Source organism: Neopsephotus bourkii, unplaced genomic scaffold (genome assembly GCF_033783945.1).
Source record: "Neopsephotus bourkii isolate Nb327-2 ecotype Australia unplaced genomic scaffold, CSIRO-AGI_Nbou_v1 NB_933, whole genome shotgun sequence".
Lineage (NCBI taxonomy): Eukaryota > Metazoa > Chordata > Aves > Psittaciformes > Psittacidae > Neopsephotus > Neopsephotus bourkii.
In genome coordinates this window covers 280,826-295,845 of record NW_026901427.1, presented here as the reverse complement: position 1 = coordinate 295,845, position 15,020 = coordinate 280,826, and the positions used below count along the sequence as shown (strand labels likewise).

The window sequence follows — 15,020 nt, the reverse complement described above, 5'->3', positions numbered from 1 at the left end:
GAATCCTTTTTAAGGTTCCTTTATTACAAAGGATTTGCAGTACAGACACCTTACCTGGTAGACAGTATTCTGTGACAGGACCGAGTGTTAGTTTAACACTTATTTAATCTACCTGGACTGGCAGTGAATTCTACACCTTTTTTACCTGCAGAATCAGATACATGGTCTTTTCATTTAGTGCCAGTCCACGATGTGTTCTGCTAAACTAAACCTGTCATTCTTTGCTTTTTTAAAAAAAGTGGTGTTTATGCATTATGTAATAAAAAAACATCACAGATGCATGAAGTTGTCCTGTGCTTTATTTCAACTTTCAGAACTGTTTCAAGTATTAAGCTTTTCATTTATTGTGCAGCTGTAAATAACAGTTTCTGAGCCTTTTATGCTTTAGTAAAACACAAACCTATCACTGTAGCAGCTTTAGTAGGCATTGCTTAGAGCTACTGCATAACTTTTTTCACTTAGGAAAAGGGCAGTGGTGTACCTCACCCACAGGGCTTACATTGCACGTTTGCTACAACTGCCATCATAACCCATAGCCCTGCAATAGAAATGTTTTGACCTCTTCTAACACTGAACCTCATACTCAAGGACTGTTCCTTCTAAAGGCCATACTACTGTCTCAATTCTGTACAGGGTTTTAAGGCACAGCCTATTCAATTAAAAAAAAACTGGTGATAATGCCCTGTCCTATAAACCCTGATTTTCCCTAAAAATTCCCCTGTCCTTAACCCATGACAAAGTTGATGGCAAGTTATGGATGGAAGAAAATTTTCCTTCACTTTGTACAGCATATCACTTCTTCAGATCTTTATTAAATGCAAAACAAGTTGTATAGAGTTACATGGTACATAGGAAGAAGAATTTACACTAGTGCTGAGCTGCAGAGATTTACTTTTGAAATCATTAAGTTAAGACATAAACTTAAGGCTGCAAACTTTGAAGCAACACAATATCCAATATCCAACCTCCCATTGCTTCTCCAACTCCAGTTTTCACAAGGCATATTGCCCATTAACTCCTTTGTGAGGGGCACAAGCCCAGTAGTGAGTTAAGGGACAACATGGTCTAGTGTAAAGCTCATGGCAGGAGTGTTGGATCTACGTAATTTTAAGGTGCCTTCCAGATCTAACCATTCTGTGATTCTAAGTGTCACCAACACTGTTAAAACTTTGTAAAAACCAAACCAGAGCAGGTTAACAAGATAATGATGCATTTGCTGTACTATAGAAAGTAGAGTTAATTTCCAGTACTCATACAATCTTTCCACAGTAATGAATCTGTTCTGTACTACCAGGTATTTATTCCTGAGCACTTCAGATTGAGCTGGGAAACACTATAAACTATGCAACAACCCCAGAGTAATGCTGTAGGCTCACTTTAAATATCCATGAATAAATACCATCTGCTTGATTGCTGCATTCATGGAAACAACAGCAGCATATTTATGTCCTACACAGGGTGCAAGTTTTACCCCAGGACTTCTCAAGTAACACTTATATTTGCTGGAACATTCCATGCTTATACAAAAGGACCATCATAATAGACATAGACAGAAGTTCACAATCATACTCTTAGTTTTGTTTTGGACAATTACTCATCTTTTCACAGGACTTAAACAAAACCCCAGCACTAGCCAGTACTGGTTAGTGTTACAGATACAAGAGAAGTGATACTAGAAACATAAGCTATTACCAAAAAAAAAAAAATAAAAAATTGATGTTTCTTAGTATCAAAGCATCTACCGCTTTCAGCACTCACTGCAGTCTGAGGTTTTGGTCCAAGATCTATAATCATTTGAGTCCTCCTCCTGCAAAATTCATAGCAGTTGAAATATCTTATTCTTTAAAGGAAGTAAGAGAATATTTTTTACGAGTTTTTATCAAGCTCACAGAAGTTTGATCAAGGTCACAGAAGCTTCAATATTGCAGAACCTTATTGTATCAGAAAACAGCACCACACCGTGAAAGAACTGATACCTACATTTACAGGTGCTTGTTCTGAATGGGTTTTTCAAAGTGTATTTTGCTAACAGGAATATTAAAATGGGTGTTATCTTTATGCTCTGCTCAAGAAAATCTTCTTTGGCCTCTTTATACTACTTTTTCACTTCTGCATTATTTAGCTGCTTTTCTGTAAACATCCTTTCTCTTATTTTCTGTTTTCAGGCTTGGTAAATTCAAATTCGGTACTCTGTCTCTCACAAACCGTGGGTAGCTTCTCATCTTACATACATTGTTCAACTGAGCATTTAAATGGGTTTAACACCATAATTCACCTTGAGATCCACAAACTCAGATGAAGACAATTCCTTAATAAGCCTTATTAAACCATCTAGCACCCCTACAAGCCATTTCAAGAATTGTAGAACTGGCAACATTAACCAGAACCACCTTTAGAACACCTGAAAGCACCAAAAGCTGCATCAGAACATGCAACAGTCACTATAGGCTGTCACTGTTTGATTACAACAGCTGTTTCACAGTACTTCTGAAAAAATATCCCCAGTTACAGAAAAAAAAACATCCACAATCACTCCCACATTGTCAGGTTTCCAAAGGGTTTAAGTAAAAAAATACTGTGAGAATATTTATGAAACTACATTAAGGCACAAGACCAAGTCAGAATGCGTTTTACAATAACAATACTATCACTGAAAGTGCTCCAGCATTCTGGTTCTTAAGGAGCTTCACTACACACAGTATGTTCATTGCATCCAGTGCATTGTACACAATCATAAGCCAACGATTAAATTAATTTCTCAGTGCCAATTTGCATTTGATGCCCCAAATCTCATGGCTCCTTTTCCTACCAACAGTTGGCCTTGCGATACTTGTAAAGTATGAACAATTGATCTCTATGTCAGGAAGAGATTCCTTGAGGATCTCTAGGGAGCCATCAGTCACAATTCCAAATACCTGAAGAGTCTTTAATGTTGGAATTCCACCAAGTTCCCTAGAAAAGAGGGGAAAAACACCCAAACACAACCATAAAATTAATAATGAACCTGATTTTTTTTTCCAGTCTGTACCCAAACTAGATAACTGTATTTCTACTTATTTTTAGAATTATGGTAAGTACTTAAATTCATTTTCCTACTTTTTAAAAGCACATGTTTAATTAAAACTAGTTCTCTGCATGGATAATTCTGGAAATAGGCTGAATAAATTGCTTCTTGCTGCTCTCTCTCTCCTCTCTCTCACATAAGAGTGAAAATGAACTGTTTCCTCCCTTTTGACTTCGCTGAACTTTAGAACAAGTGTAAGGAATTGCCCCAGTTGAAATTTCACAATGTGGCTCAAAGGACACAAGCCCCTGTGTACTATCGGTCTCCAATCTGTTATCATGTTTTGGTGAATAGCCAGCCCTGGCTTCTTGATTGCCCAGTCATCAAGTGAACTGTGTATAAGCAAGTACTGGACAAAACTGAAAGGCAGAGACACACAAGCTACCATGACAGCACACACTCTAACACTCTACAGAAAAGGTTCTTTAGCTTCCTATTTTGATAGTCCTGTTCCTCACACAACCTTTTATCTTGTTGATCATTTCCTTAGGATTGACATCCTTCCTGAAAGGATTAAGACAAATAGCTGCTATATTAATAAAAGGCAAAAAAAAAAAAAACAAACCAACCCACCACCTCACAAGCGAGTAAATTTAAGCTGTGTTTCAGTTGCAGGCAATAACTGATACAGGCACGGAAAAGGCGAAGGAATGTAAACAGGTTGTCTAGTCAGCAAGTACTGTTAACAGCTTTTCCAAAGAACTATACTCTCCTTGCTGCACACCTGAAAGCCTAATACTGACACCAATACTGGCAGGACTGGTACCTGTACCTCATGGTAATGAGTACCAGTAGTACAATGCCATTAAGGGAAGACATGATGCATGCACTGAACTGCAAGTTTTGCAAGTACACATCACAGAAAGATTATTGCAGATGCTTTTGGTTCTACTCTGGACTCTCAAAGGTATGTGCTGTAGCAGTCAGGTTATTTTACCCCAGCTCCTTATTCCCAATTCCTCACACCAGTAAGTTTTTCAAAAGAGTGCTTGCAATTCTAAGTCTAAAATAAATCAAGTTTAAATTAACTTATCCTCTGAGTAGTAAATCAAAGCCATTTAGAGATTACTTACATTAAGTCAGCAGGGGATATCTGATAACATCGGCTAAGACACAGATGTTGTAGACATCTGAGTTTATGGAAATACTTGAAACACTCAGGGTCTAACATCACGCTGTCACTGCAAACAAGAGCACATGAAAGTTTAAGTATAAAGGGGCAGTAAATCTGCCATTTCAAAAATTCAGGCTAAGAAACTTAATGAATATAAACTTCTTTTTCTACCACTGAAGTATTTTTTTTTGTATGAATAACCCATATCTAGTGTGTGTGTTGTGGGGGAGTGATTCAGTCTTCACTGAAGCAGAAGTTTCTCTGCAGGCAGATATTCTGCAGCAGAACTCATGCCATAAAAAGGCATAAAAATCACATACCAAGACTTCAAGATATTTTAACTGACTAGGTCAAAACCAAAATACACCTTCCCCCCCTCCCCCCCCCAGGTTCTATGGCCAAGTAACAGATTTATATTAGAGCTGAACTAATCTAGCATCTAGGATGCTAGACTCATATACTGCATGCACCTAAATGCTTTCTTCCACTCTACCTATTGGCTACAATGACTTACTAGTTTAAAAATCCTTTACACAACATTTATGCTGAGGTAAGAAGGAAATATTCAAGTGAGTTACCTGCTCCAGATTATGCCATGCCAGAAAAAAAAATCTTTTGTAGGTTTAGCATAGAAAGTATTTTACTGGTTGTGCAATCCTACACAATCATGCATTACTGCTATATAATTACTGCACTACAATAGAATCAGCAATTCCCTGAACCATACGATTTAAGGACAAGCTGCAAAGGCCTTCTTACCTTAGATCTAAATGGACAAGTGAAGGACATCTTTCCACCAGTCTCTGAACATCTGAAAACAGGACACTCAGAGTCAGTCCATCTTTCACTAACAAGATGAACGTGCTTTATACAGCCTACTCACTTCCATAAATGTTCATATATACCTTCTCTTACTGGAGCCCCACAACTGAAACACAACTTTTTGTTACAAAGATATGCACTTCAGACTTGCAGTATCCAGTCTGCCTATCAAGATACCTTATGGGCATTTTTTAAAAATCCTCAGCACAACTGACCCATCAAGTCAGAAAATCCCTAAAAGCCACTTGTACCAGCAACTTGGCAAGAGAATAATTCAAATGATATTGCTCTAGAAATCTAAGACATAGTAATGGTGAGATGCCTGAAATTCTTACATAGAGGAAAAAAAATTCCTGCCTGTATTTACGTACCTCTGTGTCAGCCAATGTCCTATTGCCACATTTGCACATTGAGAAAGTTAATTTCTTTTTATCACCTAAACCATTTCACCTTTTACCTATACTTTTGTCCATTTTGTTGAGCTCTCTCCCAAGATCTAGACCTATTTGTATTTTATACAACCCTGCAAACTTACCCAACTTTTCCTCCTAGAACTATTATCAAATAAATAGTTAATATTGATTACTGAGATTATTTGCCTTCTTAATTAGCTGGTAGGCCATCATATCAGTAATAACTATGACTGCTCCCTTTTGGAAGATGTCTTCAGCAGCCACAATAGCAGAATTCTTAAGAAGACTCCAAGTACATTATCTGGAAAGCTAATTCACAGTGGAACATGGGACCCAGTGTATCCCAATTCCATGCCTTACTTCAGAATTAAGGGCTACACCTTTCATTTGAAGATAAAACGAGCTTTCACCTGACTGTTTTTAAACTCAGAAGACACATCATCCCACCCCTCATGGCTAAGCCAGAGACATGAGCAAGATTGTCTGACAGGAAGTACATCAAGTTACACAGAGCATAAAGCCAGTGTTAGTGCATGATTTTTCTGTAGTCACAGAGGACGCCATCCAGAAGAAAACATAAAGCCTCTTGCTTTATATTTTAAAATGGTACAAGAGTTTGCCATGCTGCTATTTACCTTCCATTTGTAGATTCTGTCTGTATCCACTTAAGTTTAACTGGGTTACTTTTGAAGTAATATGATTGACTGCTGCTTTGACATGGGTGTCTGTGAAGTTACACCAGGACAAGTTCAGTTCATCCAACCTACACACAAATGAACAAAGAGTCATTTGGAAGAAAGACTGACACAATATCTGAGTTCTGATATTATCTATTACAGTTGATACTTTTAAAGCAAAAACTTGTAACACACCTACTACCAACTGCACTGTACCTGTGACTACAAATTTTACTATGATAATAATTAAGCACTGCAGCAGGTTGCCCAGCAAGGCTGTGGAGTCTGTCTTTGGAGGTTTTCAAGATCCAGTCAAAGAAAGTCCTGGCCAGTGCTGGATTTTTACCCTGCTGTGGGCAAGGGGTTAAAATAACTTCCCAAGGCTACTTCCAGCTGGAATGACTCAATAGTATCTTAGGAAGATAATGGTTCTTTCCAGGGACCGCCATGAGGAGACACTGTATTTTCAACTTGCTTCTCAGTTTGCCACCTGAATCTGTTACTACTGAACAGATGTTCACATTGAGAGGTAAAAAGGCTACACATTATTAGCATTGCTCAGATGACCAGTTAATCCTCATTAGCATAAAATACTTTACGTTTTTATATAAGCATTAACCACACTGTGACCTTAACTCTCTTTACATCCTCGATTACCTATAGCCTATCACCATCTGGGGCTGGGACAAAGTGTTTGTTTTGTGTACAGGTGTTGAAGATTTAACCAGAGGACAAAGACACCATGGACAGCAGAAGCAGAGCATGTAGCTGCAATCTCTATGTAAATAAGTATAAAAAAAAGCAACAAAAAAAACCCAGTTAAATTGCCACTAGCATTCCTCAGATCAGGTTTGCCATCTGCAATCCACTGTGCACTGTATGGACTGCCATTCTCTAAAGAGCTCATGATCCAAGCAATAGAAAGCATTATCTACCCATGACAGGCAGTGAACGATTAAGGCTTTGTCTGCCCACTCAAACTTTGATTAAAAATGTGCTTTTGCAGAAGCAAAAATTATGTAGATTGTCCAGCATCTTACAGGAAGTCAGCAGAAAGATCAGGGTACAAATCCCAGACAGACTGGGCTTAGCTTGGTGATTTCCTGCCAGTGGATGGTTTAATCACTGGCACCATCAATCTGAGCACAGTGCTTCGTAAAGTCAAAGGTTACTGAAGGATCAGGAATGGAAAAGCACGATGTTTTCTGCCATTCACACTGCACTCTGATTGCAAAAGGAGCTCTGCAACTCCACTTTCCAGCTTCAAAACACACTCTCACTTTGTGAGGATCATGTACTGCTTTTGTCAAGGAAATTGAATTTACATGATACCAAGCAGACTTCCTTTGAGGATGATTAAAGAAATTAATGAAAAACTGCTGAAGTACATCTTTGCTATTAAAGGATAAATTGCTTGATAGAAAGAAGCTATCTGATTATTCAGCTAATAATCAACTGCTCGGCATTTAGGAAGAGAAGCCAGCTCATAAAAAAGGGAAAAAAAAAAAAGAAAAAGATATTAAAGATAAGTACAATTGGGATGCATATGGAAATAATTAAAAAGAATCCTTTTTCTCAGGAAGAGAAGGAAACAGAGATAGCAAAAACTATTTTTGTCTTACATAGAACATCTGCTCAACATCAGCTCCAAGGGCTCTGCAGCAAACCCTGAGCACCCAGAGAGATTTAGTCGCACCAAACTGGAATTCTGAGCAATATTTCTGTAGGGAAGAAAAAAGGTGACAGAATTTTAATATTGGAATGCTGCCTGCATTGTTAGGAAGTGTGATTACTTTTAAGGGCTAAAATCCCAGGCACAGAATTGTTCATTAAATATGTGGCACTGCATCTTTAGTAACCTGACCAACCTGAGAGTCACTAAAGATCTCAACTCTAGCTGCTGCATCACAGCACAACTTTGAGTGGGATACTTGCTTATTTACCTTACATTTCTGACAGGTCTGCATATTTATAACTGCTAAGTTTAAAAGGAAACAGTTCATTTTCACCTTCTATTGTATAACATTAAACACACACCATGGCTTATTACAGATGACTATACCTCTACAAAAGACAAAGCAATCATCCCATTGCTGAAGCCACCCCTCTACAAGATGAAGATTATCTGAGAACAAAACACATGTTCAAACAGCAGTCCCCCTGCATGCACTTGTCTGCAAGGTTATAACAGACATGCAATTGGCAAAACCTGGAAAATCCCTTACATCCAGTATCTAGATTTCACAGAATCATTGAATAATTTGGGTTAGAAAGGACCTTTAGATCATCTAACTCCAACCCCCTGCCATGGTCAGGGTCACCTTGCACTACACCATACCACCCAAGGCTCTGTCCATTCTGGCCTTGAACACTGTCAGGGATAAGGCAATAAAATTCCAACCCTAATTAGTACTAATTTTCAGGCACTTTTTATCTGGCATCAAAAGCCAAATGATACTGGTTTATTTGTGCTCTGGGAATCTGTTAGTTCTGTTTGGGTTTTGTATGTTTGGGTTTTTTTGCATGTTTGGTTTGTTTTGTGTGTTTGCTTTTTGTTTTCTTCTCTGGAGCAAGAAAGGCATCAGAAAGCTCAAGAGTAGAAAACTGGACACCCAGAGTCTCTGCCATCCAAGCTATGGTCCCTGGCACCTGCTGTGATTGAACAGGAGTTTTACTGCATGCCCATTAGTGTCATTCCAGTTTAACCAAGTGACAGTTCATCTCCTTGACAGGCTGTCATTTTTCAGACACTCACAAGTGAAGTTCAATGAAAAAGTGAGAACCAGTCCAGAAGTACGAGCACCTGGTGGGAGAGCTACTGAGACCCCTTAAAACAGAAAAAAAACCTGCAGCACAGAAATGGGGAAATGATAGTAGCTCTGCTGTACAGCTTGGCTGTGGGAACTGCCAACAGACACATAAACCCTAGAGAGATGAGCAGGCTTCTCCTGCTTTGGGGAATGAAAAAGAAGCCCAGCACCAAGAAACACTCTTCCAGAGGGGTATTTGCTCCTCACCTCATCTCTTGGACGATAGAGAAGAATGAGGCAGCTCATCTAGCCTTCCAGCTAGCCCTGTCAGATATCTAAATATGGCAATTTAAGAAGGCTCCCACAACAAACAACTCTCAACTGCATTCTTCTGCTAGCCTGCACAAAATGATAGCACTGATAGGGAGGTATTTACTGAATATTCCCAAACTTATCACTCACTTGATGATGTCATCAGAAAGCACTAGCCCCTCCAAGCTGAGGTTCTGCAGCTTTTCACACAGACTAAGAATACTCTGGAGACTTTCAACAGACACTGTACAGTTTGACAAATCCATACATTGAAGTTTGAGAGGACTAAAACAAACAACAACAAAACAAGAGAAAGGCAGGTTACAAAAACTGCATTAAAGCCTGCTCCACAAATCCCCCAGACCGTAAATATATCCCCTACAATAAAGCTGTGCAAAGCCTGCAGAAAATAATACTTTTGTATTCAGCTGCACACTGAACATACTAATAAGCTCACTGGGCCTACTATTAAGCTACCACCCAAAACTGGAGACCTTTTAACTTCAAGACATTTACAGGATTCATCATAACACCTGAAAGTCTATCCTGCTGGAGTTAAATTTTTTTTTGAGCATTCCATATAAAAACACTGGAGATGCTTGGTTCTACAAGATACAAACTACATTGAACAATGGTTGCTTGATACTTTCAAACACATCACAGTAACTCCATTTTAAACAACTGACAGGTGAATGCAGATCCTCTTACTTCAACACATTTAACTACTGATCAGCTCTTTCACAATCCAGAGACAGCACAAATGCTATTACTGGTAGACACCTTAAAACCAAAAATACAGAGAAATTGTGAATATTAGAGACAACGTTTAAGGATCCAGAACATGCAGAAAAAGCCTTACTTGCTTGTTTTGAACAATGGGCTATCAATAGAAGATCGTGGGCAGCGGAATACAGTAACACCTGCAGGCAGCAACTGTCCAACCACTCCTGGCAGCAAAATTTTACCAGCCAGATCAAGAGTCTGCCAGAGAGATTCATCAAACCTAAGGCATGGAATATTACTTGTTAGTGAGGTAGAAAGGGTCAGAAGTATGAGTAAAACTACTGAAAGTTTTCAGTGTCACAAAAGACTGAGAAAGCTATTTAACATAACTTACTAATGATGAAATATGCAAGCCATCTTTTGATTGTATATACATATAACCCATATACAGCATAAACTGAATTATATATGATTAAACAAGGTAGGAACCAGATCATTTAACAGTCTTTGGAAGAACGGTTTTCTTAGTACTACAAGATGAGAAGTAATACTTACGAAAGACAATGCCACCTCTTGCAAACAACAGAAACCCTTATCAAGTCACTTAGGGGCAAAAATGCAAAGATGGCCAAAAGCAATTCATCTGGAAGCGTATCCCAAGAAACACCTTTAGGGAAAGAGCAAATGTGTTCTAGTTAAAACTCGTTCATTTTTGCCTGCTGATCAGACAGTTAGAAAGCACCCCTGCATCCCTAAGCCATTAGACATCAGCCTGCTACTCATCCCCTTTCATGTCTTTGTTGTAGGAAGATATTTGCGTAGGCACAACTGGCAAATGGAAAGCTTTCCATAACATCAACCTAGTATACATACTAAAGGTATGGAAAGACAAATTCCATGGGAAAAATCACAATAATCTTTGCTCATATACTCATTTTGGAAACAAGAGCATCTCAGTTACTTCCTATGTATTCTAAGGCTTGTATGATCCTTCTTTCCCCCATTCTCTTCTGAAATGCTCATCCTTCCTATGCATGTCAAGCTCCCAGAGGGAAGCCCAAAGTGAGCTATGCTTTTGCATGGTACCTGGGGTAAAGCAGGTACTGCAAACTGCTCCTTAAATTATGCACACTAACAACCACCTCCCGAATTATCTGAAAAGATGTGGTGCAATCTCAGCTTCTCATGAGTAGATACAGAGCTCCAGAAGGTGTTGCCATTCACATTCTGATAGGTTCAAGAACAGCTGCCTTGTTTAAAAGCAGGGTCTGACAGCATTCTGTCATGGTTTAAGCCCAGCAAGTAACTCAGAACCATGCAGATGCTTGCTCATACATCCCCCTCTTTTCTCCCCCTCCAGGTGGGATGGGGAGGAAAACTGAAAAACTCCACAGGTTGAGGTAAGAACAGTCCAGTAACTAAAATATAAATCTACTACTACTAGTAGTAATAATGATAGGGAAATAACAAGGGGAGAGAATTAAAACTAAAAAGGGGAAAAAAACAACAATAAACACAAGTGATGCACAACACAATTGCTCAGCATCTGCAGAACAATGCCCAGCCTGACCCAAGCAGCAATCTGGGCCTTCCAGGTAACTCCCCTCAGTTCATACACTGGGCATGATGTGCTGTAGTATGGAATATCCCTTTGGCCAGTTTGGGTCAGGTGTCCTGTCTCAGCTTCTTGTGCCCTTCCTCACTGGCACAGCACAAGAGATTAAAAAGTCCCTGATCAGCGTAAGTGCTACTGAGCAAGGACTAAACCCTCAGAGTGTTATCAGCATTGTTCTCAGACAAAAGCCCAAACACAGCACTGAACCAAATACTAAGAAGGAGAAAAACAACTGTTACAGCTAAACCAAGGACATGGTTCATATCATGGTCTAGCCAGGTCTGGAGAGAGCTGTAATTTTCTTTTGCATTCTGCATTTTCTGCAGATTGAAAGCCTTTCAACACCAGGGAAAGGAGCCCAGTGTCCTATAACCCCTTTTAGTGCCCCAGGTCTTCAGGTTACAGCCCTGCTCTTTCTCTGCCAGTGCCTTTCTTACACCCTTTGCTGTATCTTCCCTGTAGCTCTCTGGCAGGGTCTTTCACGTTGCTTACAGCTCAGCTCCAAAAGGAGGCTGAGGTATGCCTCGGCATACCAGGGTAATGGTACCTGAATCATGGAGCAGCCGAGGCCGGCGCACAGTGACTAAGAACCTCTGCTTCACCTTCTGCCGTTTGTGAGAACAGGACGATGCCCCCTGCCCATCTTGTAGACTGCTTTCATCGTCCGGCTTCTCCTTAAGGGCAGGCTCTTCCATGCCAGAGAGAGGCCCCGAGGTCCTGCTGGTGTTGCATTCCAAGCCCCACAAGAAGCTGGTGGACACACTGCTGCTGGAAGATGGGACCTCTTTGAAGCACTTTCTACAGACAGCAAAAACCACAGGCTCTAAAGGCACAGCGTATGCACAGAACCATTTCACGGTCACACTGAACTCACATCCCTAGTATTATGAGCACTGGGTCCGCTGGGCCATGAGCTCATCAGGCACACTCACGCCAACACGCCAGGGATCAAGCAAACCCGGTTCCCGGGTCAGGTCCGCGGGCGGAGAAGAGCGCTGGTGAAAGACGGCAGGAAATGCACTACGGGTCGCTCCCCCCCCCGGCTCACTTCTCCCACAAACCGTGCTGCGGAAACCGAGCGCAGCCGGGGGCACTCGAGGAAGGGCCGGGGACGAAGGGACCGTGGAGGGGGAGCGGGGGATACTCCGCTCTGCTCCATCCCGCCAGCGCTGCACGGTCAACGAGAGTGCCACCGCCCCCACGGGCTGCACAGAAGGGGGAGCAGCGGGAGGGGGGCATTCCGGGATACCCGCAACCACGGCCCCATGAACGGCTCACACCCAGGCACAGCAGGACCCACACATTAGTTCCCGCCGCGACCGCCCGGGAGGAATGCGATGCTCCGCGACCCGCGAACTCTCCCGAACCCAAGCTCCCCCGAACCCTCACATCCCGTGCACCAGTGGGCAGAGCGCGGCCCGCTCTCTCCCGTTGCCGAGGCCGCATGCACCTGAACATGTTGGCGGGAGCTGACGAAGACATGCACACACCACACTCCCCTCCCTGTGCACAGCTCTGGTGTGCCGCCCGCGCCGTTATAACCCCGCGCGCGCGCGGGTGGGCGGGTCTCCCGAGGCCGGCCGGAAGCCGGTGGCCGGCCGCCGCAAAGCCTGCCGGGAGTTGTAGTTCATAGTCAGTTAGCCTTACCTCCTCCCACCCGCCCACACACACCCCGCTACCGCGGATGGGCCGTTCCCACAGTGCCTTGCGCCCGTCTCCGGGGCGGGGGGGGGGTTGCCGACGTCAGCGCCGCTGAAGAGCGGCGGTCGGGTGTCGAGGGATAAATGTAGCGGCGGCGGCGGCGGCCGCCATGGTTGCTCTGATACGCAAAGAACCGGGAGCGGCTGCCGCTTTCTGCATCTGAGCCCGCGCGTAAAGGCCGGCGGCAACCGGGATGGAGGGCGGCGGCGCCCCGCGAGTCACCGGCTGCTGATCGAGGCGTTCTGGCTGTGGTGAGGGAGCGGCGCGGCCGGGGGTGCAGTAGCGCCGAGTCACGGCGGGGTGAGGGCCTGCGTGGGGCCGGGCGCGGCGTTGCTGGGAGGATGAGGGCCAGCCGTGTCTCCCCCCACCCCGGCTGAGAGCATGACCCGGGTCCGGGGCGGGGAGACCCTATGTTCGCCCACGGTGTCTTTGACGAGGAAGCGGCTGGGAGGGGACACTGCGGGGACTGCGATGAGGACGGAAGGAACCGGCTCATTGGTCTTTCTGCTCTTAGTCCCTGATTTATTTATTTTTTTCTTCCTTCCTTTAGGGACCTCGAGCAGGGAGGTTTACAGCACGAATGTTGATGTTTATTAAGTGTCTGTCGACTTTAGTTCTGTGCGCCTGACAGGCCAGTGGGCAAACAGTGATCGGCTTTAATGGCTGTAATTTGCAGTGGCTGTTTATGGTTTGTAAGACCGGAATCTCGGTGACAGTGACCTTTTACCGTAAAAAGTTTTCCTGTGCTTCTGGAGGGTCTTCATTGTGAAAGCCTGATACCGAGGGACTATCAGTTTATTCTGGTCTTTTCACACCACGTTTCAGATTCACATCAGGGTTTCTTAAGGCGCTCTTCATTTCCTTCTCTCCAAACTGCTTGTTTTGAAATTGATGGGGTTGGAAAACTAATTCGGAACACACCTACAACTTCGCTCTTAGTCAGCCACTTGCTGGTAGATGCTGTCCTTTGTTTACAGCGTAACGATGGAGAGACCTGCCTGTAAAATTGGAGATGGTAATGGAAAACATGTTACAGCGTATGCAACTGTCAAATCAGATATTGATAGTAGTGTGGCTCAAATTAGCATTCATATAATCTTAAGAAAGAATTTGTGGTGTTTCCAGTGTTAACTGAAGTAATGAACAATTGTTTAAGGGTTACAATGTGGATAGTCAAATGAAAGAGCAGTGGGTTTTTTTCAGTTACAAAAAAAAAAAAATTATTGTATTACCCTGTTCACCAGCCCCTTTTTTCTTTGTTAATCTTTTAACTTTTTTTCTGTTAATGCATCCGAAGTTGAAAGAAGAATTTGCTGAAAAGAATAAAATCCTATTAATTTTTAAAAAGCTCTGAATTACCAGATAGTCTGAGTTTGCCTCAGTGCATGGTTGGCCACATTACTGACACCTGTTCTGTGTTACTCTGGCAGCCCAGGTTGCAATTTCTGTAATTATTTTTTTTAGATTCTTACAGCTTTTGTATCTGATTCTATTTGAGTTCCTCCAAGCTAGTTGGTTTCTTCAGCATATTATTTCCAGAGTACTCCCCTGACCTCTAGGAAATCATCAGCCTCTGTGGTAGTTAATATCCTTTATTAGAGGACATGGCAACGCCATGTAACACAAATAATCTTTGCATGGTTTTGTATCAATGGTCCCTGTGTGCTTTTGAACACAAAAATCTCCATGGTTCTTGATTAAGCATTCTTTTTTTATTTACTGCTTCTGTAGAGAACCTAATGTTCCTCTGAATTGGAGATTACTGCTATTTTGAATGGAGTCAGTGCAGGATTTTATGATTTCTTTTTCTTGTTTTGCTAGCTATTGAT

The 15,020-nt window shown here is 42.2% G+C and overlaps 2 protein-coding genes across 3 annotated transcripts in view; one reads left to right on the top strand and one right to left on the bottom strand.

Annotated features, from left to right (window-relative positions):
- Positions 1 to 790: 790 nt before the first annotated feature.
- SKP2 (S-phase kinase associated protein 2) lies at positions 791 to 12,366 on the bottom strand. Its single transcript, XM_061357941.1, is given in 10 exon segments — positions 791 to 2,952; positions 4,138 to 4,245; positions 4,938 to 4,989; positions 6,049 to 6,176; positions 7,713 to 7,811; positions 9,303 to 9,437; positions 10,012 to 10,155; positions 10,431 to 10,542; positions 12,038 to 12,291; positions 12,293 to 12,366. Coding segments are annotated over 10 exon segments (1,308 nt in total). The 3' UTR covers positions 791 to 2,750.
- Positions 12,367 to 13,291: 925 nt separating this feature from the next.
- The window catches only part of LMBRD2 (LMBR1 domain containing 2), a 42,087-nt gene continuing 40,358 nt past the window's right edge, over positions 13,292 to 15,020 (top strand). For both annotated transcript variants that reach the window (XM_061357942.1, XM_061357943.1), the window contains exon 1: positions 13,292 to 13,491. The gene's annotated coding sequence lies outside the window, so the exon portion shown is untranslated. The remainder of the gene's footprint in view (positions 13,492 to 15,020) is intronic.